At 39.5% G+C, this 27192-nt stretch overlaps 3 protein-coding genes across 4 annotated transcripts in view; 1 reads left to right on the top strand and 2 right to left on the bottom strand.

The window, feature by feature from the left end:
* The window catches only part of LOC118430361 (SPRY domain-containing SOCS box protein 4-like), a 20176-nt gene extending 4741 nt beyond the window's left edge, over positions 1 to 15435 (bottom strand). Inside the window, exons 1-2 of one of the 2 annotated variants that reach the window (XM_035841206.1) lie at positions 15257 to 15435; positions 54 to 909 (exon numbers count right to left, since the gene is read on the bottom strand). In XM_035841206.1, the coding sequence (XP_035697099.1) occupies positions 54 to 756 (703 nt within the window). In that variant the 5' untranslated portion in view covers positions 757 to 909; positions 15257 to 15435. Of the gene's footprint in view, positions 1 to 53; positions 910 to 4982; positions 5168 to 15256 lie in introns of those variants that run through there. The other variant, XM_035841205.1, reaches the window with a different exon arrangement.
* A 318-nt stretch (positions 15436 to 15753) lies between these two features.
* On the top strand, positions 15754 to 24077 carry LOC118430363 (mitochondrial 2-oxoglutarate/malate carrier protein-like). Its single transcript, XM_035841207.1, has 9 exons — positions 15754 to 15906; positions 18952 to 19013; positions 19208 to 19298; positions 19607 to 19731; positions 19923 to 20001; positions 20325 to 20415; positions 20856 to 20946; positions 21338 to 21437; positions 21926 to 24077. Exons 1-9 carry the CDS (start codon positions 15794 to 15796, stop codon positions 22152 to 22154), a joined length of 981 nt encoding a protein of 326 aa, XP_035697100.1. The 5' UTR covers positions 15754 to 15793; the 3' UTR covers positions 22155 to 24077.
* Positions 24078 to 24733: 656 nt separating this feature from the next.
* The window catches only part of LOC118430146 (Parkinson disease protein 7 homolog), a 3180-nt gene continuing 721 nt past the window's right edge, over positions 24734 to 27192 (bottom strand). Inside the window, exons 2-6 of the mRNA XM_035840855.1 lie at positions 27181 to 27190; positions 26573 to 26632; positions 26310 to 26379; positions 25648 to 25731; positions 24734 to 25293 (exon numbers count right to left, since the gene is read on the bottom strand). Coding sequence (XP_035696748.1) covers positions 25133 to 25293; positions 25648 to 25731; positions 26310 to 26379; positions 26573 to 26632; positions 27181 to 27190 — 385 coding nt within the window. The 3' untranslated portion in view covers positions 24734 to 25132. The remainder of the gene's footprint in view (positions 25294 to 25647; positions 25732 to 26309; positions 26380 to 26572; positions 26633 to 27180; positions 27191 to 27192) is intronic.

Raw genomic sequence — 27192 nt, 5'->3', positions numbered from 1 at the left:
GGACATCTGTAAAAAAAGTAGACACATAAAAGGTTTCTGTTAGGTATACTTACGATCCAAGCCTCCGATGTACTTGGTGGTGATCTCACAATGTCCCCACACTGCACTGACAATTGGGTACAACTTCTTTCCCTTCAGTCCACGGAAGGCGATGCCCAAGAACTGTCCGTCCACTACAAAACTGATTGTGCCCTCATCCATGTCTAAAACTACAAGGAACTTGTCTGGTACCACAAAGTTCTCATCCGCTTTCAATGTCCTAGGATACGTGATTCCGGGGTTGTTTTTACTATCGTGGTAGAGCTTGTTCCTTCCCAAGTCCCAGCCCCACGACTCTGCGTTGCTCCCCACTAGAGACTGGTACCCTACCGAATGCAAGGCGGCATGCTCTGTCGCTACTCCTACCACAGCATGCGTCCCCCGTTGTCTCGTGCTCCAGTGAATCTCCCATACATGAAGTCCTCTTGTGTACCCAACTTTACCACGAATACAGTCCGTACTCTGAGCAACCGGGTGTCTGTGGAAGGTGAGTTTGTCGTCTTCTTTCACAAAAATGTTCAGTGACCGATCTTCGTTGTTCCACGCGTGTTTGACTTGTGTTTCCCTGTCCGCCTGTGGCATATCAAGGAGCATATCTAGTCGGCTAGGCTTCTGCATGTCGGGGTGTAACAAGTCCCTGTCCGAGTTCAGAGCCTTTAGTGACGGCTCCCGCCCTGGCCCTGCCGTCTTCACCCCACCAGACACCTTCTGTCCCATGGCCCGCACTTGTCTGTTGGCGCTGGAAATCCTGGAAACTTGTCGGCGGGTCTGCTCCCGCAGTTGGCGTATCCGGGACCTCAGGCAGTTGCACTCCCGCAGGCTGCGGAGGCGTGTGTTATGGGCAACTGCTGCACCACTGCTTCTTGTTTGCTGCACAAGGAAACAGAAAAAAATATGCATGGTTTACATTTGTGTAGAATGGACAAAAAGTCAATCTGTATCCACACCACATTTGGCCAGCAGTTCTTGCTAAATATGATGCTAAAATTGTCCAATAAAGCAAAGAACAAAACCACCATCAGGTTTTGCAATCAGCATTTTGGAAAGTTTTGGTTTGATCTTTGTTGATTCAGGATCTTGATGACATGAATCTGCATCTTCCTTTTCACCTGTTCATTATACAAAAACAATCAACTTGCCATGGGCTCCATCCCAAGGGAAATTGGTCAGTGTCCCACACACAAAGGAAAAGAGAAGCAGGGACACATATCAAAGATATGACTGGCTAGGAGAGTCTTTGTTCTGATGTTGACTGTGTTGGACCAGCTGGATGAAAACTACCCGAAAATTGTTATTTGCTCTGAACCAAATTGCAATAGAATCGATTATACTAAGATTAGTAAGAAGCAACATGTACAGTACAAGAAATGCTTTCTTATGACTACACATGTAGTTGCCTACTGAAGATTTCATATATTTTGAACACTTTTATGAAAGATGCTGTATAAACCTGTCACCAAGAGTTTTACATAAGAATACGAGTATATTGACGGTAAATCAGCAAAGAAAATACATGTAAGTACTAAAATCTACAGACAGGTAAGGCAATCAAGTTCACAGTCTTTTCACAACAGAATTAACACTAGAAATAACAAATGTCTTTTGTAGCTTCCTTTTACTGGTGAATGAAAGCACAACTTGCCTACTCTGTACTGTAAGTTTGCAGCACAAAAGAAAACGAAGCTTTCAAATACACACCACCAGAATGTAAACAAATTGTGTGCCAATGATTAAAAGACATCCAACACCTACATTACCAATGAACAACAATAATCACATTGCTGAACGTTTTTTTAACAACATATTTACTGAAAAAGAATCTTGGAATAAAAATTTGAAGGAAATAGTCAATGTAAATTCCTCCTCCAATTAATTTCAGATGATTAATAAATCATTTCCTGTGATGAAAGATAAAAAAGTAATACTTCTGAATTTTCAAATAATCAAAGATCTAAGATATCACAACATCCAGACAATTTGCAATCAACTCTGCTAATAAGTTCTACGGCCTGAGGCATGGTGTCATGTAAGTGAATCACTTGCCCCCCTCCCACAAGTCAAAAGTCTGCTAGTTTTTTTGTCTAAAATTGCTTAATTCAGCCGTTTTCAGCCAAGAATAGTCTTGATAGTCTTTCAGAAAATACATACAGACCTTTTTCAAACCACACCCGTAACGGCAAATCGCACACCTAACAGCAAATGGCTAGTTTGGGTGTATTTACCCTCCTTATGTAAATTCTGGAGGGAAACGGGACGTCCCGGAAACAGTCTGCCCAACACAAAACAGGACAACATCCGGACTTAGGGACCTGACGTTATTTACTGGGGGGGGAGGGCTGGTGCAAAATAGGTCTGGTAAAAAATTTTTCAATGGCCCCCCCCTCGGCTCAAAAAATTTTTCAATGGCCCCCCCCCTCGACTCAAAAAATTTTTCAATGGCCCCCCCCCAACTTTTCCTTGCCTTTTCCATTACACACAGTCTGTCATTAAATAATATAGCAATAACAATAGCGGTAGCGTTGTTTGAACGTGACGACGACCGGGGTGTCAAGACCCGCGCGTCAACAAATTACGCACGTTGGAGTCCTGCTGGGGCATATGTTATCTCCCAAAGTTTTACAACAGCCGAGTTTTCATTTTGATGACATATATACAAACATGTAGCACTTGATATTGTTACACTCACGCTGCAACGGTTATAAGACTTACCTTGTCTGATATCACTTCTCCGATCTACGTGAAAAAAGTCTCTGGTAACGTTTAATACGCAAGATCACGAAACTGAGCGTTTCCGCCGGACCGACGGCTAGCTGTTAAAGGCCGTCCAGGGATCGGAGGGCCGAAGGCCCGACCGGTCTCGGGGGTTAGGGGCATGCTACCCGGGAAATTTTGATATTTTGACCCTCTAAAACGAAATTTCCCGCATTCTGTGAGGCAAAAAAATGTGGATTTTATGCGTCCACATCAACGAAGAGAAAAGCGGGCGGGGAGGGGCGGTAATCCAAGACGATCTTTTCCACTACACATGTACGAAATTTGCACAAAAGAAAACAAATTAATGTTGTAGATGGAAGAGCCTTGGGTACATTTTAGCGATATCGTTTCGAAAACCGCTTCAAGACTGCTTCAATCTTTCCAAAACGGGAGTTATTTCGGCCAATTGCAACCTACAAAATTGCCAAAAAAATTTCGCGCCACCATGATTACGTCGACATGCAGCAGAGAGCCCGCTGTCACGAAAGTAAACATCGTAATGTTTTATCCCGTTGCCGTCCGTGAACCATTCCAAATACAAAGAACAGATGCACGCAGGATTGATATCTATACCAATTTTAGTTTCTATAGTTTTCTTAAACTTCGTGCGAACATGGAATCACACGACAGAGGCAGTTGCAGAAAATTTCTCAGCATGGGGATCAGGGTGAACTATATCAACGTAATCCTTGGGGGTCCGGGGGGCATGCTTCCCCGGCAAAATTTGGAAATCTTGACTATCTGAAACGATCTTTCCTAAATTTTGATGGGCAAAATTTGCTGGCAGACTAAGCTTTAAGCCTTTCTATTAGAACTTCACATGGTTTTGAGGGCGACGACGCCCCAACGTATTTCCACGATTTCGAGCGCCGGGCATGGCACGAGCCGTCGCAAGGTAGGACTGGAGAAATGTCATTCAAATGATGAAGTTTGGACCTCTGCGACACGATTTTCTGCATTTTGAGGGATAAACTTCGCTGGTAGACTATGCTAAATGTAATGACAATTTTCTGTCAGAGGAAGAAATTTTTGATGGCGACGAGTGCCGAAGTGTTGTGTGCGCCGGAGGCGCAAGCCGTCGCAAGGGACGTCCAGAGAAAAATTGAAATCTTGACCATCTGAAACTTCATTTCCTGCATTTCAGGGGCACATTTTCCTTGTATTTATCAAGGCCCCTAAGGCAATTTTTTTTCAATGGCCCCCCCCTCGGCTCAAAAAATTTTTCAATGGCCCCCCCCTCGGCTCAAAAAATTTTTCATTGGCCCCCCCCACCTATGCACCAGCCCTCCCCCCCCGGTAAATATCGTCAGGTCCCTTACTGGTCACAAATTATCAACCTTGACAAAAATCAGACACTACAGACATGACATTATCCAGTAGAAAAACCTTCTCTGTCAAAATCCCTGTCTGATCAAAGGGATGTACGTGAAGAGAACACAATTTGGCCGGAAATCTGACCTACTCTTTCCCTCCAAAACTGGGGACTGTTAGAAACTCCCTGATAGTGCCCCTATGACATGACGCATGTGTCTGCCTGAGAAAATATACCACCAGTATGCAAGGTGGGACAAATCTTTTGTAGATTTTTGGGCAGAAAGACGAAAGAATGTACCATGACCTTTGTTTGGCTGGCTGTTTTGATTACCAATGGCTGACTGGCTACGTTTTCCCTCCAAAAATGGGGATGTGGATGTGCCTCACCAGTTCTGCTCTCACATCATTAGGGCTGGGTCAAATGACACGGATTTGGAAATAGGTGTGCTACATAACACGAATTTGACCTATTTTACACAAATTGCACAAAATCTTGCTATGTAGGCAAGAAAGCTTTTGTCAAGTGGGGGAGGGGGGCACTGAGGGTGAGGATTTTAAGACACAGGCTGCTGAAAATTTAGCCATCACGAACACTACAGCCATAGCTAGCAGCTGGAAAATGTATGCCTTTCCACTAAAAATCAATTTCAGAGATGACTAAATAATTTGCACACAATGCAACTGAAGGTCTGAACCATGCAGAGAGAATCCTATGCAAATAAAGGCCTTGAAAGAGAAGCTTTGACGTAAAAGAAAACGTATCTAGAGATAGGTGACTTCTTTTCCACATCAGCTACCCTGCATATATCATGCCAAGGGCAGCACCAAGGATATGGCTGGTGCTGGGGAGGATGTTCAGAAATAAGAACACTTACCACCATCCTAGTCTCGTGAGAATCTGGCCTGGATCACCACAAATGCACCTGAACACACCCTACTCCCACCAAGGTCTGAGGCCATCTGGCACACTAGAGGGCAACAATGCCAGTTGGACAACAAAAAGGGGGCCCTGGTCAGGGTACAATGGGCCCCTCATGCAGATTAGGTCACATGATCTAATTGGGAGAGTCCATCCGAGGGCAGGGAAGGAAAGCTAAGGCAGGTTGCTTATAGCCATTGTTTAGCAATGATACAGAATGTTACAATGAAACTCTTTAAAATAAGGACAGTTATCATAGCATAGCAAAAATATATAGATTGTCCTCACTAACTTCTAGTACAATTGTTTTGCAGTAATAATAAAATAACCCTTTTGTACTTTTCAAGTGCTACAGAAATGATGTGCTGGATTATTTCAGAAAATGTAAAAGAATGAATCATAGAAGTCCTCCCCTTTTTTTACTAATGGCTTCTTCCTTACAAGAAAGGCATTGTCCAGACAAAAGCCTGGGCAGGAGACTACTTTATTTAGATACATCTGGACCACCCTCTGTCTATCCATGAATGAACTGTACAACCCCTAGAGTTCACACCTCCACAACCCAGTGCCAAGTGATAATAGCAAGACAACATCAGTGCTAACAAATTACATGATTAATCTCAGTGTGAATGGACCAAGGTACGAAAAGGCCGGGCAGTTTAGATTGTCTGGGATTGACACCAGTTGTCTTTGCTTTTGTTCATTGGTTATAACTCCGATGTTCAATTAACTGTTATTGTTAGGCGGGACCATCTGATTGCCAAGAACAAGACAAAAGTAACATACTGGCCCCCAAGAATGCAATCCAACTCAGACCATAAACTAATACTTTCACAGATCAAAGGAAATCTAGGGCACACAAAAGGTAAATGTCTTGATTAAGAAAATAACAATATTCCTTCAAAACATATAAAACAAAATCACAGTCAAAGTCAGGTGCCAAAAAGCTCAAAGCAGGCATAAGGTCTGTCAAGACAAGGAAACTAATACTAGTAATAGACAAAACAAGGCTTTGTCTGAACATGCAGGTACAAGCAAGACAAGTGCTAAAGACAATTGTTTAGAGGAGGGGGTTGGAAAACTGCAGCTGTCTGCAAAAGTCTGTCTGCTCTGCAGTAATCTCTAATCAGACCAAGGACGTTATATAAGGTACTTTATGTCGTACATGTGATGCGAAAGAGTTCAATACGGGTGTTCCTGACCGTGTGATAACTTCTGTATCACACAGGTTTGAAAGTTGTATCACACAGGCTTCCTTCGAGTAAATCGAACTTTTTCGATTACGGCATGGTTGAGAAGTCGAATACCGGATTTGGAAGTTATAATTGCTGTTGTTATAATCTTTTGTTTGAGGACACAACATTTTCTCAACTTCTGGTGCATTTCGCATCGAAATATGTGTTTTCTCAGGTGGGTTAATATAAATAAAATACAACATGGTGCATTCCGCATCTCCCTTGGTCCCAGCCCTCCCGCGGGTCAGATAACCCTCCGGCCTTTTGGCCGTCGGGCGATCCTTCCTGCAGTCGGGCTGGTACCTCGGGTGATACGGAATACACCGTGTTGTATTCTATATTGATCAGGCCTCTAGAAATGAGAGAGCAGGATTTTCAACCTCCATGGAGAGAGGCAAGTCATCACAACAACAACTAAATCATCGGTGCAAGTAAATGACCAATATGAAACATGAGAGGGTCATGTTTTAATCTTACTCTGGAAGAAGCTTGTTTACCTGGACACAACATATGATATTGTATGAAGTGCTGATACTGTAAAATCTACTGTCCCTCTCCTTCATAGCTTAGTTCTAATCACAAGCATTAATCATCAGTTGATTACTCTACTATTCAACCATTTCACAACCTTCCTTCTTAATCCTCCATCAGTTAACAGAAAGGTATGAAACAATTCAGGTGCTTCATAACTCTTCAGTCAGCAATTAACAAGCAGCCCTCGAAGCTGCTAATGTGTGTGAATCACTAGCAAGTGTGAAAATACACATAAACCTGGCGTATTCTTACTACATTGTACCAAAGTACACACATCCGTCAAGGAAAATGATAACAACATTCCCTCTCAACAACCACCAAAACTGTTTTAAACTTCTAAGTTGATATAAAAAATTTTCAACTGAATTGCTTTGTAAATATCATGCCCATGCTCATTCTGAAAAATGATTGAAACAGTACAATAGATATGTCATTACATTTTCCGTAGGCAGATTTGATACATTTCAGTATACATCATGCAGCATTGAAACTACATACCCAAATTTGATGGTTTGCATACAGAGGTAGGTACATGTGTACGTGTAATAACAAGCTGTCAATCACAGGATAGGTTTACTAGTGATAGTAGTATTTAATCTGTCCAGATCTGATAGAACATACATATATAATTATCTACATTGCCTATTCTACTCTGATGTGTCTCCTGCTATCATTTCCCATGTACCATGGTATTCCTTTGTATACCTGTTGTAATTAAAAGGATTTTGCTTATGATTCTTTAACAATCTTGAAGTTGTAAAATGAATATGACCATTGCTATAAGCTGTGAACTATTCTGTTTTTCTAGTTGTCATAATAAAATTTTCAAAAAATTTGAAGCATCAGATGAGTTGTATGATAAAAATTAGATTCCTTTAAAGTTTGATATTCATACATATTCATACGTGGGTTGTTATCACAAAGAAGCTAGAAACACTGACCCAATAACCATAAGAAAAAACAGCACTTTTTAGTCCATCAAATAAAAACAAATCATATTTTGGGTTGCAGTGCCTATGTGTCTTTTTCCATATTTCTATTTGGATCTAGCTTATATTAGCTATATATGAGCTATATTATGATATGAAGATGCATGTAATTTGTAGCCATGGAAATCCCATTACTTTCATACATAATAAAAATTTACCTGCCGGGAATGATTATGCAAAAAGTTATCAAAACATGTTGTGACATGGTTATAAAACAGGAAACATCAAAATCAATGCTTGGCTGCCCAATATCACTTCATAAAGCAAAACATAAACTGTAAATAGTTTCTACAGTAACCTCACTTCATCATAAAATTAGCAGCACTATAATCAGTCAAGTCTTAAAGGGACATAATGTAAAAAATAAAGTCACTGTTTTCGGTCATTTGTCTGCATTATGAGTTGAGTCTACCTTATTACACTGCACAGCAATATTTACAACGTATTGATACGGCTTTGCTGTGGCGTGAGGACGTCTTGAAATATGCGCACTTCCCTCCGCCGCTGGAGTTGTCCGACATTTTATCCAACTCTCCGACGAACCAAGGCGCGCTCTAGAACGCGTTCGGTGGTTCGCTCGAATCGTTACTGAAGTTTGTTGAAAGTCCCCGCTAAGTTCTGAAGATATGCGACCGCAACGGTCGATTCGGAAATCTAGGACCGACTTACTTCCGGGTAGGCTACCCGGAAGTAAGTGAATTTGTTCGGGGCTTACTTTTGCATTGTTAATTAGCGCTAGAAATGTGATAAAATGACGCAGATAAGTTGGAAATAAGTTACAAATGTCAATCTGACTTGAGATTTTAGAGTTCAGAACATTTGAAATTTTGGCGCCATAATTTTACAATATGTCCCTTTAAGGACATTTGATTCCAACAGATACAGAGACATAGCTAATGAGAAGAATAGATGATGTCAAACCAAGGAGGATAAAACATTCTTGGTCAAACCAAGAAAACTTGATACACATTACTTTTAGGGGACAAATTACATACATTAGATCAATTATGGATGTTTATATAAGGGTGGCAAGGTTATTTGGTATCTAGTAGTATTGCATCTCTCATTTGTTTATTGCCCTCTAGTGACATGGACTTTGGATCTCCACTCAGCAAACAGTTCATAGGTTAAGAATAAAATGATGTTGTGTGTGATGGTTACACTTATAAGATGGAGATCAAATATATACAACATCATCTTAACTAAAAGATGACTAACCTGAGTGAAATAATGCCTAATTCACAGGGTGATTGATTATAATGCTTTAAGGCTGTGGTGCCGAATGGTTCAACATGAGACCGTCAACAGACCATCTCAAGTCTTCATTGTGTACTTTGTTTCCCTTGTTATGAAAGTCTTACGAAAGCTATATGTGTACTAACCTTCCCATAGATAGAATTGATCCAATGGGAGTACAGTGCAAGATGAACAGAGCATTTTAATTTGTTACTTAACTAATGATAAATCAGGGCAAGGAGCTTTTATCAAGATAGCTATATGTCAAAAGGTTTGGTGTGACAAGTCTCTCACTTTAATAAACAGGTAATGAAAAATGGAAAATTATTTCCTACTACAAAAACTCAATCAAAATGTCATTAGGCCACACCAATTTAATTTCTTGGTTCACGGATTTTTTCATAAAAAATATGGAGCGAGAGGGCGAAATAAAAATAAAAATTGTACAATGGTTGGGGTAAAGGTAACGGCTAATCCAAAACATAAAGGAAAAAAGTTTTCAGCTTGAAAAAAGTACAAAAACACTATTATTGTACAGTAACAGCACCTGTACCCACACTTTAAGGAGCTTATAATATAAAGGCCAATTTGCTACACCAGAGAGTTGGTGAATGGTTTCATTAATGGTGAAAAATTGCTGAGTGGTAATTTTTATTTTTATTTTTTATTTTCCAAAAAATAGGAGCGAGCGAATTCGTGAACCAAGAAATTAAATTGGTGATTTAAAACAAATTTACAGTCAATGCATCATCCATATGCAAGAACTCCTAACATCTAACGTACATATAACTGTGATTCCAAAGAGCCAAAAAGGCAAAAGGAATTAAAATGTCACCACCTGATGCAAATCAAGGAAGCTGCAAGCAAGGAGCTGGAAACTAGAGATGATACTATAATATTCTGTAGCATACTGTAATTATTGTATCAAAGCCGGTCACGTTTTCCTTGCTTTTATTTGATAGGCTCCAATACACATCTACGTACATCAAAGCAAAATTCAGTGTGTCTTATTGCAATCTACGTCAGCAAACATTCTGATGTGTAAAACCATATAACGTCCTTGGTAAAACTAAGCCAGGCTGATGGAACTGACGTCACTGATGGCTTCAGTGTCGAATGAAGGACACTCACGACCAGGAGAGAGCATGTGGAATTTCAATATCGCGTAACCCTACAGAACGAAAGTCATTTATAACCATGATAGATATTGACACAATGCACCGAGAGACACACTAGAGACACACTGAACAGTTCGGTAAATGTAATTTCGACTCCATTACAACACTGCCACATACAGGTGGATGAACATCGACACAAGATATTGTAAAACACAAGTACTGTCAATCCATTTACCTTCATGGTAGCATGGGAAAAGAGGTTTTTGCAGTGTTATAAGACTGTGATTGAAGCAATTTTTTAGTACAGTAACTAAACACATTTTGCATATTCCCTTTGTCATAAATTGGTGGTAGAGAGGTCACAAACAGAACTGTGAAAATAGAACCACTGTGAACGTTTCAAGATGTATAGTATGTGTCCTACTGTGACACCTTGCAATAAAATACAGTTCTTGTACTTTATATACCTTAATATTGTAGCTGTTCCACAGAATGATTGTATAGGTCAAACTTACCATACTGCACAACATCTAGTAGCACTTGATTTCCCCAGATGCCTTGCTTTTCATCATGAGTATTCATACAAGTGGAGCATCCAGTGCCTTCTTGCTAGGGGTAATGTAAAGTTGAGGATGGATGCCATCATGGATTGCAACCATGAGAGAGCTGACCAATTCATCAAACTGAATGCCAAACTCTACTTCGATCTGTGATTAGATTCACATTACTCATTGCTCAAAGGTATCTACTTGCCCCGCCTTCAACACTTATCACACGCCGTTTAAAGCGTGGCCAGTGTAAAGCAGCAGTAAAGAAGTAAATCAGTAAAAGGCACGATCTACACACAGCTTTTCCCGATATCAGCGAGCCTACAACCTCTCGCCGACAGCTTTTTTTCATCGTCTAGATGGAACTACTATATCGCCATTACGATATCGGGAAAATTTCTCCCGAAAGGTCCGGACCATTCGTACGATACCTTACCGATAGCTTAGCAGGGGTCCCCGACAACTTCGCGCGCGTGTAGATGCGCCCCGAATTCGGGAAGGCTCATTAGCATATAACGCCATTTGGAAAATCGCACTATATGTTTATGACTGCAAGCGCCATGGGTGTCCGGCCCCCTATGTTCTAGATCCCTCCCGACATCTCCACAGATATCGGTAAAAGCTGTGTGTAGATGGGCCAAAGTCTGAGAAACAAAGTGACCTAAAGTGTTTGACAAAGTTTAGTTGACTATGGTGCTCAAAATAAGTTTGGGTGCATATGCACCAAAAAATTGGAGCTGTGCACCTAATTTTGACTGAGTGTGCACCAAGGTTTTGTGTATTAGGGAATTATTACCATTGTACAATAGTACACATATCATTCACTAGTACACATACATAGCAATTTACTTATTAGTGTAAAAAATGACAATAAAACCTTTATTGTTTTTTGAAGATAGACTGCTAAAGAATTTTGGTTATCACAATTTTTCAAAGATCTACTTTTGAAACAGCTGACATTCTGCTTCAGTCTAAATCGTGCATCATGTTTTTTTCTGCACACCTACACCCTTAAATGAATTTTCAGCCATGTAATAGCTCTCTATAACACCAATACAGAAATAGACGTTGGGTAAATTCCACCACGACCCACACATCCCACCCTGGTACGTGGAAGGCTTGTAGGTATGTGTGGTATCTGACAAAGATGTCATACATGACTCAACGTCACTGGGGTTGAATGACCCAACTGTACACTTGGCAGTTAAACAGATACATTTAGAAGTAACCAAAGTGCATTGAAATGCCCAGGAGTCTTAGATAATCTGGACTAACTTACTTACGTGTCTTGATACATGCAATTCATAAGTGTCAATGATAAATCAAAAATATTGGTAGAGACAGATTTTGAAGTTAGGGTACTGGAGATTTCTTTTTACACAACCAGTAAATACTCACTTGTCATCTTCATTGGGACACACGATTTGTTTCTTTCGGTTGAGACAGTACATTTCACATATTTTTCCCTTTAATAATTTTGAAATTGTTCACTGTATGTTCTCAGACATAGATTGTGTTTGGTATTATTGTGTCCTTCCCAATGCTTCAGCCAGGTCAGCATTTCAATTATCTACAGATGATAAAAAAGTTTGTAATAATATATGATCAGTTCAGACATCTAAGAAGATTATGGGTGTTACGAATTCAGTCTAAGTCTAGCATAGAAAATACCTTGTCTTTATTCTTGGGCAAAGACACTAAACAGCTTTTCCATATCACCACCAACAAACCTAACAGCAAAGAATATATACATGATCCACATGTACCATCCTGGTTGGCTCACCTCCACAAGTTTCTACCAAGAAACAACTGGAGTGAATATGAAATATACCAAAGCTAGCAAGCTTTATATTTGGAACAACCTGATGGATGGTCTGTTTATTTCAACCTGACCATCAGAATCCCTCTTGAAACACACCTAATCACCAATTAGTCAAACCTACCCAAGATGACCACCCAGGGTACCAATAAAATCTGGTCTATGTGACCAGGTTGTCAGATGGGCCAGGTGATCTTAATGTAGAGGTAGTGACTTGAACAGGTTTGACTACTGGAAATGCATTTAATTTCGCGGGGATTTAATTTCGCGGTAGCGGGAAAAGGGACTTTTCGCGGTGGATTCAAGTCGCGGTAACAGCATAGAATGCTGTCTAATTCCATAATTGAAAAATGTTCGCGGCAATTTTAAGTTAATCCACCGCGAACATTTCTGCATTTACAGTATATCATACATGATCACCATCATCCCAGCATGTATCTGAGCTAAAGAGAACACTGGCTGCCTATTAAAATAAGCCATGATATGTAATATAACATGTTGTTTCTCAATTGCTAAATTGTCATAAGATGGTAGGAAAGTTGGCTAGTGCGAGATTAACAGTGCAATGTTACTTATTGTAGACAAATCCTGGCCCCATTACACATTGAGGACATAAAGCTTCCAACTTCAGTCTTTATTTTGGTAGGCTTTACTGCATTCATGCAAGTTATACCAAATAATATAACATATAACATACAAGCACACAGCTGAATTCATTCTTTGAAAAATACTGTATATCAATACTAAAATGTCAGAGGTAAAGATACTCATTTTTGTTATAGGTTATTTTCAGAATAAGCTATTTACCCTAATGAATGACATTGAATATCATTCATTAGGGTTGACAGATTCTAAAAAACAACAACAATGATATTGGGGCCGAAGTACGCAATAAATCAGGAATCTGGATAAGCAAGTTGTACTGTTATGTACAAACCTGGCATGTTAGTATTGTTACGTCATGAGGCAGTTATTGAGTTAACCTTTCAGCCATAAGGCACTTTACCTTTTACCATGAGATTGTTTACCGGGTATGTAATCCAAACAAACTGTTGAAACATATTGCTATCCACATCAAGTTGATCAACCATGGGCCTAATGATACTAGGTTCTTTTCCTTCCTGTAAGTGTAACTATATAAGCCAGATATGAAATTGCTGACATCAGTGCCTCTGGCATAGATGTCTCTATCAACAACCTACATTATGTCAGCAAAACTGGACAGAACAAAAAAAATGAACTAAAAAAAATAAACAATTTAAATGACTGACTAAAAAGGGGATGACATTGCTCCGTCATGGGTCCTCTCCTCTTAATCTTCCTTACATCATTACAACAGTATTGATAATTGGAATCTATAGTAATTAATAACTATTAAGGAAACAAAATACATGTCTCTAACATGGTGGCCTACCTCTGCAACAGCTAATATGTGGCACAACAATAAATTAATAATGATGATGTAGACAATAGCAGTACAGATGAATGACTTACAGAGTCTGGTTTCACAGACCGGAAAACCAATTTTTCCTGTTGTTATCTTCCGACTTTGTCATAAATACCCAGAAACATCCCATTAATGGGCAAAGTAAGGGGGAAGGCCTCTAGCCTAGTTTGAAAAGACTTAACTGTGGGAGCCACACCTAGTGAGGAAGACGGGGTGTTCTACTGGGGAATAGTCCAGTAAAAAAGATCTGTCATCTCCCAATGACCTTTAGAACGAAAAAATGCCAGTCTAAAACAATAAGACATTGGTACAGGACACATCTGTCCAAAAAAATCAAATGAAGAGCTCAGGTATGATGCAGTTACAATTGCAACTATCTCCATCAGTCTATGGACATGTTATGAGAAGTAAGATGCAGTTGATCGAATAAACTTTATGGTCTGGAAGGATAGACAAAACATTCCAAAGATCAAAGTAGTCGAAATGTCACTCCCTCAATGCCTGTAAAATAATGTACTTAATACAAAGTAACAAACTGGTGTGGTATGAGTAATTGTAAACTTCTTAATCATAATGGTAATGTAAAGGAGAACAATGCGTCCATTGTCCATAAATGATTTGGCACACCTTACAAACAATACTGGACAATCATGACATACAGTATTTTGAATAATGTTTGTGACAAGGTATAAAGCATCAACTTCTATTTTGAGAAAAAGGATTATTGGTCCCAAGGTTAAAGATTACCTTTTAAACATGTTAAAACTTTCTCAGTTATGGCAAAGTTTGTACCCAGTAGGTTATAGCCTCGAGCTCCTCGTTCATATAAACTTGGAATGAAGTGTTGCAACTTACTTCAAAGCAAATGACAACCCGTGGTATTGCAGCCTGGAATGCCACGTGCGTTTTGACATCCCTTTTTTTCCTAGTTATTTTTTTAGCTGATGTGACAGAATTGGGGGAACTATTTGGCCTTCTGGAGTTCGGTTTATACTGAGGTCACTACTCATGAGATTATGTTGCAGGAAATTCTGATTTTGGCAGTGATAATAAAGACATTATTTTACTCAGTGCAGTCTTGCAAACGTATCCATGACGAACTCTGTGACTAAAACTTGTGAAAATATCTCTGGAATGTTACATACTGAGTAGTTTTCTTCATTTTAAAATGATGTAATTTGTGTAAACATTCCCCTGTTTTGGGAAAGGAGATTCAACTCGGGGGCTGTCTACGACACATCCGCATCTTCCGCAACCAAACAGCGGGAAAACGAAGGCGAATTCGGTCAGAAATTCGACCTTACCTTCCTCTTAGACAAGAGATAGATGTCGTGAAGGTGTCAGACCCAGTCTTTTAACAGTTGGCCAAGTTTACCGCACACGAAGAAGCTGGGAACTCCGACCATCCCTGTCCGCCTGCAGCTGAATCTCAACCAGTATGGCGAACTCTTATCTCAATTACCAGGGATAAACCACTATTCAATTTAGGATTATTTAAATATTATGGTACTCATGCAGAATTGACATTCAAGCACTGAATTTTATATCGTTTTGAAAGAACATACAACGAAATAACTTAAAATGTGTTGAAAAGCTATAATTGAAGAATGTCTTTGAACACCTTTGAACTTTAAAGCTCATTAGATAGTAAGTAATGTACTATCCCTAACCTTATAGTCACGTGAGGTCACAGTTTTGCGAAGCCAAAATACTAAACCTGTGTAGTTAGAAATATGCTTTAGGATTCAACTACTCTAACTAGATAATGAAATGCCAGAGAAGCTAAAATTCTCGATTATATTTTCGATTTTGTGAATTTTTTAAATAAGAGTGTTATTTTGATGACGTCAAAGGAGGGTGACCTTTCACCTCACTATCCCAACATGGCTGCCCAGACAGACGCGAAGAAGACGATGCCCAAGTACATCAAGTTCCTCTTCGGAGGGCTTGCGGGGTAAGTAGGTTACTTCTGAGCCCATAGATCTTTGACTGAAGTCTTGTTTATATGTTTGCGAGAGTTAAATGCTTCCCGAAGCTTGAAAACGCACGCACAATCGGGTCAGATCGTGTCCTTGTCGACCGGCGTTTTGCAATTCTTTGTGCTGTCGCAAGGCTTACTTGGGGCTGGGATTTTTATCAAAGCCAAATTATCTCCGTTTTGTGACACTTTCCAGATCCTGTGTTTGGATTTTATGTTTCTTGTTATGACACCGAGTTGTTGGCATTTCATGAATTAGACATAAGTTAAAAGAGAGATGTTTTCTCGTCACGCCCCTCAGCTAGCTTGGCTTGGCAAATCATTTTGTGTGGTCTCCAGGAGGGAGCTAATACTAATAGAGGACAGAGCGCGGGAACTGGTTCACGCCCTCTTGTTGTAGATTGACTGTCAGCAAATTATGTTCATGATCATATTTGTGCAATTTTCTTCTCCACTCTAAAAGATTCAACGTCTTATTCGGAAACAATCATAACGTTTGGAAATGCAGACTACTGAGCTAGAAATGCAAGCAGTGGGATTAATGGACATGTTTATAATTACTTTGTAATCAAAGTTTCAAAAGTCTTGCCTCTTGTCATGTAAAACCTCCCTGCTTTCTTGGGATTCCAACTGAAGGGGGCACACCCCAGTTTATTTGGGGTTTCAAATGGAGGCGGCACACCCTGAAGTCTAGCGACCATCTCTTCCAGGGAATTATCCTGAAGCAAAATAACTAGTTATGGGGTGAGAAGATATTCCTTCAGCTACAAGACCAACTGAGTTTTGATCCTTCAACTTCTTTAATTTTGAAAAATTATAGGGAAAAACCATTATTTTCATGTCAAAAATGATGCACAAAATCGGGCATTTTCGCATTGGATAAAACAGATGAAGCAGATTTTTCCGGCAAGCACGACTGATACTGCCAGAAAGAGGAAAGTCTAAAGAGTAATCCAGCCAATTATGAAGAAAATTCTAGTACTACAGTTTTTTTAATCATCCAAGACGCGCGGCATTGCAACTTGGCTTAACACAGCGCTTCAGAGCTCAATCTAGGTCACGAGCCTAATCACATTCAGGCGTAGGGATATCCCGAAAGTAAGCCGCGGACCAAAACGCAATTTGCACCAAAAACACACCATTTCCTACGCTTTTCAGCCATGTAACCGTTTAATGTCATTTCGCAGGAAATAATGAGAAATCTCAACTCAAACATAGACCCTCGGAAGCCTTTCGTCACTTTTTTGTCGCGCACTACCACGGACCCCGGTGGCGGAAGAACTGGGGTGTGCACCGTGAATGCAGCCCAGGCCATTTGATCTTCATTCAAAGTCTGTGCCCTGCAGCTATAATCTATGCATAAACGAATGAACTACTTGTATATCGGGGGCAAATTGGAGTTGTCAGGTGTATACAGTGCAGAAAGAAAGTTTGTATGTTGAAACCAAAGAAAAAGAAAAGATTCAAAATAGTAAGAAAGATGGGCATGGCATAAGAAAAATGTTCCATTATAAGTAGTAACGCGATGAAAAAAGGAAAAGATAAGAATATCACCTATCCCTGCTCTTGATCTAGCTGATCAGTGACCTGTAGTAACCTTTGACAGTTTGCATGATGCAACACCTGTGTCGTATTGATTTGATGTGGAGTGATGTGTCTGTGTATCATACTTCTTGTTAGAATGTTAGAATGTATGTTTACTTTGGTTACAAATAATGCAAGACAAAGAGGTCACAATGTTAATTTTTTGCACTAATGCCAATTAAAAATCTTCGTCTTTGTTACCCTCGAAAAACCCCACTGGCGTGTCGCTGAGGGGGGGGGGGTGGCTTGCGGATTAGGGCGAGGCAGCCAAACCGGCCTTAAAGACCTCGACTGACGGGGCCTGGGCAGTGTGCCCTGGCAGCCTGTTCCACTCAACTACCGTGCGAGGGAAAAAAGAAAATTTGAAGCAGTCTCTTCTAGCTGTGATAAACTGATATTTAAACATGTGACTTCCTCTGGTTCTGCGTTGGGCTGGTTTAAGGTACTGGGTTAAAGGTATATTAATGATACCATTCACAATTTTGTAAAAAGTGATGTGTATTCCCACCTTTTGGCATCAATTTGCATGCTCTAACAACCCAACCTTTACAATTTGTATTTGCATTAGGAATACACTAGTATTGAAAAGAACTAGTTACTTGTTTGACCACTCAATTATCTAGACAGAGTTGTTGTTTAGATTGCCTTTAACTTTTGCATGGTAGCTATTATGCGCAAAGGAACAGATGACAAAGGAACAAATGACAATAGTACTCATAAAGGTACAATACAGAATACTGCTCAGTCAGTCAACACAGGTCACATAAACTTAAGTTACAAATTAGCAAAGTAGGACAAAGTGCAGATGCACTGACTAAGATCATTAACTTAGAAAAGTATGAATTACTTGCAGTACTTAGAATTAAGCTCTTTGATTCTTCACTATTATTGTTCATGCCTTGGCAATTTAGGTATACAGTCAAACCTGTATTAGCGGCCACCTTTGCATAACGGCCACTTGCCTATAGTGGCCACTTTTTGTCGGTCCCTTGGATTCGTAATGATTAAGAAATAGGCTTAGCGGCCACCTGTCCAACGCGGCCACGGCCACACAATTTCCGGTCCCGCAGGTACAAAAACACTGCCGATTACGGCCACGCGGACCGCTGATCTATGTTTCGGCACGCGTTCGGCCATATACAGCGGCCGTATCGTCACCCTATGCCGGTCTCTTCAGACAATATCAACTGTAGAACATTTCAAACTTTTTATTTTCTTAATACATATAGTGTAAAAATCATTGCAGTACATGTACAGTACTGTATTGTGTGAATAAAGATCAGTCGGTACTAAAACCATGTGTAACTTATTGCTTGTGGTCAAATAATTAGCATATTCTCTATAGTGGCCACCTCTCTATAGTGGCCAATTTTGACCAGTCCCTTGAGTGGCCGCTATAGACAGGTTTGACTGTAAATTGTTTTTGCTATTTTGCAGCATGGGTGCAACTCTATTTGTTCAACCCCTCGACCTGGTGAAAAATAGAATGCAGCTAAGTGGTAAGTGTAATTCTAAGGTTTTGTTGATGTTTAAATATTTGGATGAGTTTTATTTGATTGTAGGGATGTCTGAATTCACCTATCCTTTGATTATTCAATAAGTGTCATTTATTCTTAATTAGGGTATGGATCCGATATACAACTGAATAATATCATTTAAATCTGTTGTAAATTCTTGTTACTTTTGTTTCCAGGTGAAGGAGGGGGGAAGAGACAATATAAGACCAGTTTTCATGCTGTGTCAAGTATATTGAGATCTGAAGGCATTATTGGCATGTATACAGGGTAAGTGCAACTGACATCTTTATTCTTATTCTTAACTATAAGTAGTATAACAAATCTAATGAGTAGATATATACATAAGTTAAGAAGGACTTTTTCTGCTTGTAGCAAGATTTCTTTGTTTGTGGAGTCAAGTTTTGCTAACAGTTGCCATTTTCTGATGATCCTACTACAAAAGTTTGCTTTGATAGGTTCAAGAAATAAATGAAATTGTAACAAGTGTGTTGGCTTTGTTACCTCAAATGTTATACACCACGTTCATAGCACATTATCATATGGTACAGTACTGGTGAGGCTTTTTCTTTCTCCAGGTTGTCTGCAGGGCTTCTACGACAAGCCTCCTACACCACCACCCGTCTGGGTATCTACACCATTCTGTTTGAGAAATTTAGCAAGAATGGTCAGCCCCCTAACTTCTTCATGAAAGCAGGGATAGGTGTGTACACTGCTTAGACACTTTGAAGTGTTGTGAGAATGATGATACTATATATATGAGACATTGCAATAAGGCGGTTAGATTGAATAGGCTGGAAGACAAAATACCCGCCTTAGACAATACATCAATACATTATAGTAGTTGTATCCAGTATTTGATTATAGCTTAGACCTGTTGTTTCTTGTCCACAGGTATGACAGCAGGTGCAATTGGTGCATTTGTAGGAACTCCTGCAGAGATCTCACTTATAAGGATGACAGCAGATGGAAGGCAAGGACCTTCTTTGCTTTCTTGTTTGATTATGAATTTATAGTACATGTATTTCTTATACAACATAAAAATATAACTCTGGTCAGCATCTTGATAAACATAAACAGTGTCATTTTCCTTCTGGCTTTGTGTTACATTTGTATTTTTCCTACTGCTTTGTACATGTTTCATCTTATCTTTTGTACTCTATTGATGGCTTAAAAATATCACACTGAACCAGTTTTGGTATGTCAAGTCTTAATGTGATGAGCAACAAACTGCACAAGCTCAAACATGTCATATGTTTTTCAAATGGTTGAATGTCTTTTCACCCCCAATTGTAGATTACCGGTAGCTGAAAGAAGGAACTACAGCAGTGTTTTCAATGCCTTGGCTCGGATAACTAGGGAAGAAGGTCTCTTCACTTTATGGAGAGTGAGTACCTATAATACAGAATAGATAGATTGTCATGAAAACAATAGGGCAATAGGAATGAAACAGGGAAAGGTGAGGTCCCTTGCTGTGTCCCAGAGCTAAAGGTAGTAAAATACAGCTTGCAGATATTTGTGCTGCTTAAAATGATGAAACCAGAAGTCTTTGATTAGTATTGAAAAAGTCAAGTTGTACTGTAGTCTTATTCATGTTCATAACTACTTGTGCATTTTGTTTTTACCTGTCAGTTGAATTTTTTTCTGAAAAAATCTGTGAAACAACCAATAAATTTAGGGTGGCCTTGAAGTTATAGTTCATAGTGGTCAAATTTGCTCAGTCCCTTGAGCGACCAGGTTTGACAGGTTTGACTTTCTTAATTACTAAATGTAGTGTCTTAGATAGCACAAACACCTTGGTGTTAATCAGTTTTGCTTGTGTTCCAGGGTTGTGGCCCGACGGTGTCCAGAGCTGTTGTGGTGAATGCAGCTCAGCTGGCATCTTACTCTCAAGCCAAGCAGTTCCTCTTGGGTACAGGTAGGTGTCTTTGTTTTTTGAAATACCTTTACTTTAGGCTTTAGCTTTGGACTACCTGTAACTATATTGAAAACCACTTTCTGTGTAAAAAATAGATAAATAAAACTTGCTATCAACCTTGTATCAAAAGATTGAGATAGGTACTTTTCCCACTTACTTTTTAATGCACAATTCAAAAGTAACTCAAGCAGCTTGGTAAGTTTTATAAATGGCCAGACATTTCAGACAGCATCCACTCTTTCCTCAGTGACTGAGGTATCTGAAACATCTGAACAATTAAACTGATCCAGTAGCTTGAAAAAGTTTGTACTAGTGCATCTTATTACCTGGATGTGAAATGTCCATCAATGCTTTCTCACTTATTTTTGTTATTATTTGTTTGTTTTCTTAGGTTGGTTTCGTGACAACATCCTGTGTCACTTTTTTGCCAGTATGATCAGTGGTCTGGTCACCACTGCTGCCTCCATGCCAGTGGACATTGCGAAAACCAGGTCAGTACTCAACCTGTCAGTCACCAAACTTTGTATATAAATCAGGCATCTGATTGAACAAAAGAGTGTAACATTTATTGATCCATCAAAGGTCTTTTTGTGGTAGAATCTACCATGAAATGGGAAAATTTTGGGTAATTTGGTGTTTATGTTCTGAATTGTTAAAATTTGCCACAGTGATTACAATGGAGGACATACACCAGTTTATGTGAAAAATTATTTTGTAGATGTCAAGCCTCGCAAAGTTGCTTTCAACTCCAAACATCACTGCGTGTAGTTAAAAGCATATTACTGTACGTCCACAATACACAGCAAAAGTTTTAGATTAATGTAGCTAGATATCCATTGAAAAAACCAAATCACAGGGAAACAATGAAAAAAAAAGTTAACACAGCTACTGGGTAAGTTTAGACCATATACTTGACACTTGCATGTTTGACCTATTACTTATCATAAGAGATAACATATTCTTGGCCGGCTATGTACAGGATACAGAACATGAAGGTAGTGGATGGGAAGGCTGAGTATCGCGGAGCGCTGGACGTGCTGTACAAGGTCATCAGACAGGAGGGGCTGTTCAGCCTGTGGAAGGGGTTCACCCCATACTACTTCCGTCTGGGCCCCCACACGGTCATCACCTTTATCTTCCTGGAACAGATGAACCGCCTCTACAGAAAGGTCATCATGGGGGAGGAGGGGACAGGCAGCAGCCTCTAGGGGGAGGGCTCTGCAAAGATTTTACCTGGGATGTCTTGGTCTATGGGCTAGAGCCAACCAAGATAGTGCCCAGCTTACCGTAAGACTTGGCTGTAGCAGTAGAGTTCGCATCTCTCAGCTCCTTGAACAGAATGATGTAAAAGACTGTCCAACATAACCCTTTGTAAGGTTCAGCTCTATGTAGATGTATCGTTCACTGATAATGTCATTAAACAATAAAGAAATTGATCATAAAAAGAAAGGGATTTACTCAGGCACTACACCTCAAGTCGTTCATTCACTTTCCCCAGTAAAACAAGACTGAAACCATGCCTCAATCATACTGACTTCGCAAGCACCCATTGTTACTGGAACAATTTTGAAGCAATTTTAACAGTGCAATATCCTTAAGTATGGTTTGGAGCAAACATCGATAAAACACCAATGGAAGTTGGCAGTCACCTTTTAGTCCACATGTAAGATTTGAAGCTACTGGGACTGAACCTTAGATTGTTATGCTGTGCTGGATAGGTTGACAACAGACATGTGGCAAGATTGTCATTCGATGGACTCAAGTTGCCCTCACAGTGATTATTCCTGTACCCTTAATATTGTGAAGTCTGGTGAATTCTTCACTCACAAACGTCTATATTTGTATGTGAACAAACTATTTATGACATGTAGATACAAACATTTGAAAGAGAAAAGCTGTATTTGTCTTTCATGTGATGATAAACTATGAGCTAGCTTGTCACATGTTGGAGCTGAGAGCTATGCAATGACAACTATTACTACAACCAAGTCGAGTATGTTCAATAAGGTGACTTAGAAAAAAACTCTAGATTGCTTAATAAATGTTATGTCTTATATTATTGTACACTGCCTGTCATATCTGATGCAGCCCTAGAAATGTTGTAATTTGTAAAAGGGTGATGGAGTAATATTTTGTTAGAATGTATCTACCAGATGTAGCGCGTTGGCTGGAATGAATATAGCCCACCTCAGGTTATTACCAGTTTTTAAATCTTGATGCTGTCAAACCGTACCCAAGAAGACCACTCAGGGGGCCAGTAAAGTCAAGTCTATGTGGACAGTGGTCACTATGGGCAGGATTCTTTGTCAGTGAAGAAATCATCTTTAAAGGGACAACCAAAATGGCCCGTACATAGATGTGGTCACAGGTTTGACTGTATTTAGGATAGTGGATGGAACAGTCGTGGTGCTCCAACAACCCATTCAGAGGTCAAGGGATAGGTGAGGTGAGCTCTGCTTATAGAGACCATGTGTGTAAAATGTTACAAATGCTGTGGTGACTGCAGCATGTGGATAAAAATTGTGGGTCATCCTAACTGTGGAGCAATTAAAATATTCAGAAGTAATTCAGAAGTAAAATCGCCAGCTTATGTATGTCCCTTATTTTAAGATTGAAATAAATTGTCTTGTTATGTTTAAGCTGTTAACTCTATAATCATGGGGGAAAACGATAAGTGTTTTGCTGTTATGTAAACGTTCAGAAACGTCTTATCAAACTGCCAATTTGTCACAAATTTGTTTCTTACTGATTTTACTGATTTTTGAACTGATTTTTTACTTCAGTTGTCAGACTAGATATAAAACACCAAGACTGCACAAGGGATGTTCTGTTAAGTTGTAAACAAATATTTTCCACCAGTGTTTCTTTTTAAATGTGTTGCCATCAACTCTTGCAACTTGTATCATAATTCAAGGTGAAGATTTGAAAGACACAAAGTAACTTTTCAGCTGCAGCGAAAACATCAGTTTGTTACAGTATTGAATGATGATTAAGTCACATGACATTAAGTGACATGACATGATGCCTTTGCCTAGCATTATCATTGTAAAATTCACTTTTATGTTTGAATACTTTTTATGTGTTTCCCAAAAAGGGATGTAAAGGAAATAAAGGGGGGGAAATAAAGCAACCCTTCTTATGAGGGAGGAATTTTTGGTTGTTCACTTCAGAGAATGTTTGTGTGAATTACATGTAAACATATCAATCTGTCCATGCAAAATTGTTTTGGTAGTAAAAGTTAACAAAATCAAAATGTCTTTGGTTTTGTGGCAGCAGGGTTTGTGGTAGTCTTCTTCCGGCCTTCCATGTGTGTTGGCATTATTATTTGGGTGTGTTTTTTTGGGGGGGGGGGGGGGGGGCTAAATTTACCACTTTCAACAAGGGTTAAGTTCTCTTACGTGTAGCCGGCACAGACACGAACGAACTGCTCAGCATAAGAAACTGGCCCACATGTTGAAAGCACTCACCCCAACAATGAATGCCAACGCTCGCAGAAGGCTGTGAAGGAGGCTAGGTTTGTGGCTCCTTTCAGGTGCTCTTTTTTCTAATTTTCGAAGACTGCCTTGAATAATCTTGATGTTCATTATCTTGTTTTCTCTTGCAATGTCTAAAACTATGATGACCTGTATTTAGTTTTATATCGGATTTTGCTATCACAAGTTGCATGATTAAGAACTACTTCTTCCAACTGGGAAAATTACATTATAGTATGTGACAGTAGACATCACAGACAACACAACAAGAACACACCAAAAAGAATAGTAAGTCACATTGTCAATTCTTTTAATTTACTTCTCCCAGAATCAAAGAACACCTTGACCTTCCGCGACTCATTTAAAGAACACAATAGTGGATTTGCAAAGAGAATTTTACAAGCAATCTACTAGTAGCATGCTTGATGTTTTCCATTTAAAAGCACAGCTTTTTTCATCATACATAGCTTACAGCTCTTTTTGAAAGCATTATTGTTTCTACAGTGATAAGAAAATAATACTCACCACAGCATTGCAAAGACTTAATTTTAAACCACAATATTTCTTACTTTTCCTACAGTTTCAACCGTTATTACAGTAGCAACATGACATATCTAATTCACCATTTCAGTGTCAAGATTTTCAAGTTTCTTTGATAGCCATGTCTACACAACAAATGCTTTAGATCCCTGGAGGATCGATAGAGGACAGAACTACAGTTTGACCAGCATGGGAGAGACCAGTTTGTCAGCCACTTCCTTGCCTCGGAGCGTCTCTACGATCTGCAGAGCAAACTCAAAGCAGGTTCCGGGCCCCCTGCTGGTGATGATGTGGCCATCTCTGGACACACGGGCTTCTGTGTAGGGGTGGCCAGCTGGAACACAACAGGACAGGTCAAATTAAACACAGACACTACTGAGGAGTCCTACATGCACTTTTAGAGTGGGAAGACTTTGTACTTTTATTAAACATTGCACCTTTATACAAATGATTATCTACTATGCTCATGTACATGGATATTGAATCTAACACCCCAGCAAAGTACTGCAGTACTGATGCGGAACAATATGATGATGATGTTTGTTTGTTCATTCAGAAATTCTGCTTTTCATTGAGGTCAAAAGAGAAAAAGTGAGGGTCACACAAAGTACAACAAAGATGTCTTCTCCCTTCAGAACCATTTTTTAAAGATGTATTTAACTCTAGAAGCTAAAACTTTGGACGATACCTTCTTCCATAACCTTCTGCACACTGGGGTGAGAGGTGACAGTCTTGCCCTTCCCGATGCCATGGCTCACCAACGCTGTGGGACCTGGGGGAGGCAAAGGGTTGGCAACCTTGTCAACTTGTATGAAATTGAAAAAAAAAAGACATTGCAATGCCCTCCACAGATAAAAAAGTTAAGAAGGTTAAAAAAAAGTGCTGTCAAAGATTATTTCACATCTTATTTCATGTGTAAGAAGACAGGGTTGGACAAGTCCACTAGCCCGATTGTCCAGGGCAAGTAAAGCGCCTATCTGGCAAGCGCATGTCATATTGGGCACATATGATTTTTCCATGAGTGACATCTTTATATAAATGTACATGTTACTTTTCACAGTAATGGCATCAACCATTGAGTGGTCAATACAGAAAAATAGAGCCAATAATAAAAGAATTCCATAGCTGGAAGTGAAAATGCATTAGGAAAATGGTGTGTCACGCCAAGGAGGTTATATTCAGAATATAACCTCCTTGGTCACGCCGAAGGGCGGTTATACCGGCTATATTGATACAGATACAGAAAATGTGATTCGAATTCTGGGCAAGTGAAAAATTGGTTTTGGCATGTACTTGCCCGTTAGGACAACTGAATTTGAGAAAAAAAGGAGAGCAAGAAGAAGCGTTCACCTGCACACACGGCAGCCACCAGGGATCCCTTCCCTTCCTGCTCCTGTAACACTTCCTTCACCTTGGGGGACTACAGAGGTCACAGGGAAACAAGATGGTGGTCATACTGTTTACAAAATGTGATGTACAATTCAATGGCAAATTTCAATTCTAAATCAATGGTCTGCTAGTAGCTCCTCAAGAAGAGGTCAAAAGACATTGGGCAGCTATAGTAGAGTTGGATAATATGCAACAAGTATATTATATGACAAGTTGTAACTTACAGCAGCCAGGTTCTTTGCCCCTCCTAGTCCTCCAGGTAATACAACCACATCATAGGGACCCTGGGGAATACAACAGTATCATTTAATCATAACAGGCATACCTGTGATGTTTGTGAAAAATTCATCATGTACTGAATGATATCAACAAAACATCCTCTAGCTAAATCATGTTTCATCACACATCTGATCAACAATGGCTAGACATCAAGGTAATAAAATATGCCAACTAGCTGTTATTCCAGCAACTGGATATGATTTTGGAACATATCCAAAAACATGTTTCATCATGTTATAAATAACATTAAGTATACATCACACATCAACAATGGCTAGACATCAAGGTAATAAAATATCCTCGAGCTAAATCATGTTTCATCACACATCAACAATGGCTAGACATCAAGGTAATAAAATATCCTCGAGCTAAATCATGTTTCATCACACATCAACAATGGCTAGACATCAAGGTAATAAAATATGCCAACTAGCAGTTATTTCAGCAACTGGATATGGACGTTTCCGAAATCATGTTTCATTATGTCATTAGTAAGATTGTATATACACAATGTCTTGTTGCAAAGAAAGTGAATGCTACATAAGATGCTTACATGTTTGCGAGC

The sequence above is a fragment of the Branchiostoma floridae genome, chromosome 14 (genome assembly GCF_000003815.2).
Source record: "Branchiostoma floridae strain S238N-H82 chromosome 14, Bfl_VNyyK, whole genome shotgun sequence".
In the NCBI taxonomy this organism is placed as follows: Eukaryota; Metazoa; Chordata; class Leptocardii; order Amphioxiformes; family Branchiostomatidae; genus Branchiostoma; species Branchiostoma floridae.
The sequence above is the reverse complement of the archived record's forward strand: the minus strand, read 5'-3'. Positions and strand labels throughout refer to the sequence as shown.

Coding starts and splice junctions, on each gene's coding strand:
- LOC118430363 (XM_035841207.1), top strand. CDS start 15,794: ATGACGTCAAAGGAGGGTGACCTTTCACCTCACTATCCCAACATGGCT. Junction 19,732..19,922: donor CTTCATGAAAGCAGGGATAG/GTGTGTACACTG, acceptor TCTTGTCCACAG/GTATGACAGCAGGTGCAATT. Junction 20,416..20,855: donor GTCTCTTCACTTTATGGAGA/GTGAGTACCTAT, acceptor CTTGTGTTCCAG/GGTTGTGGCCCGACGGTGTC.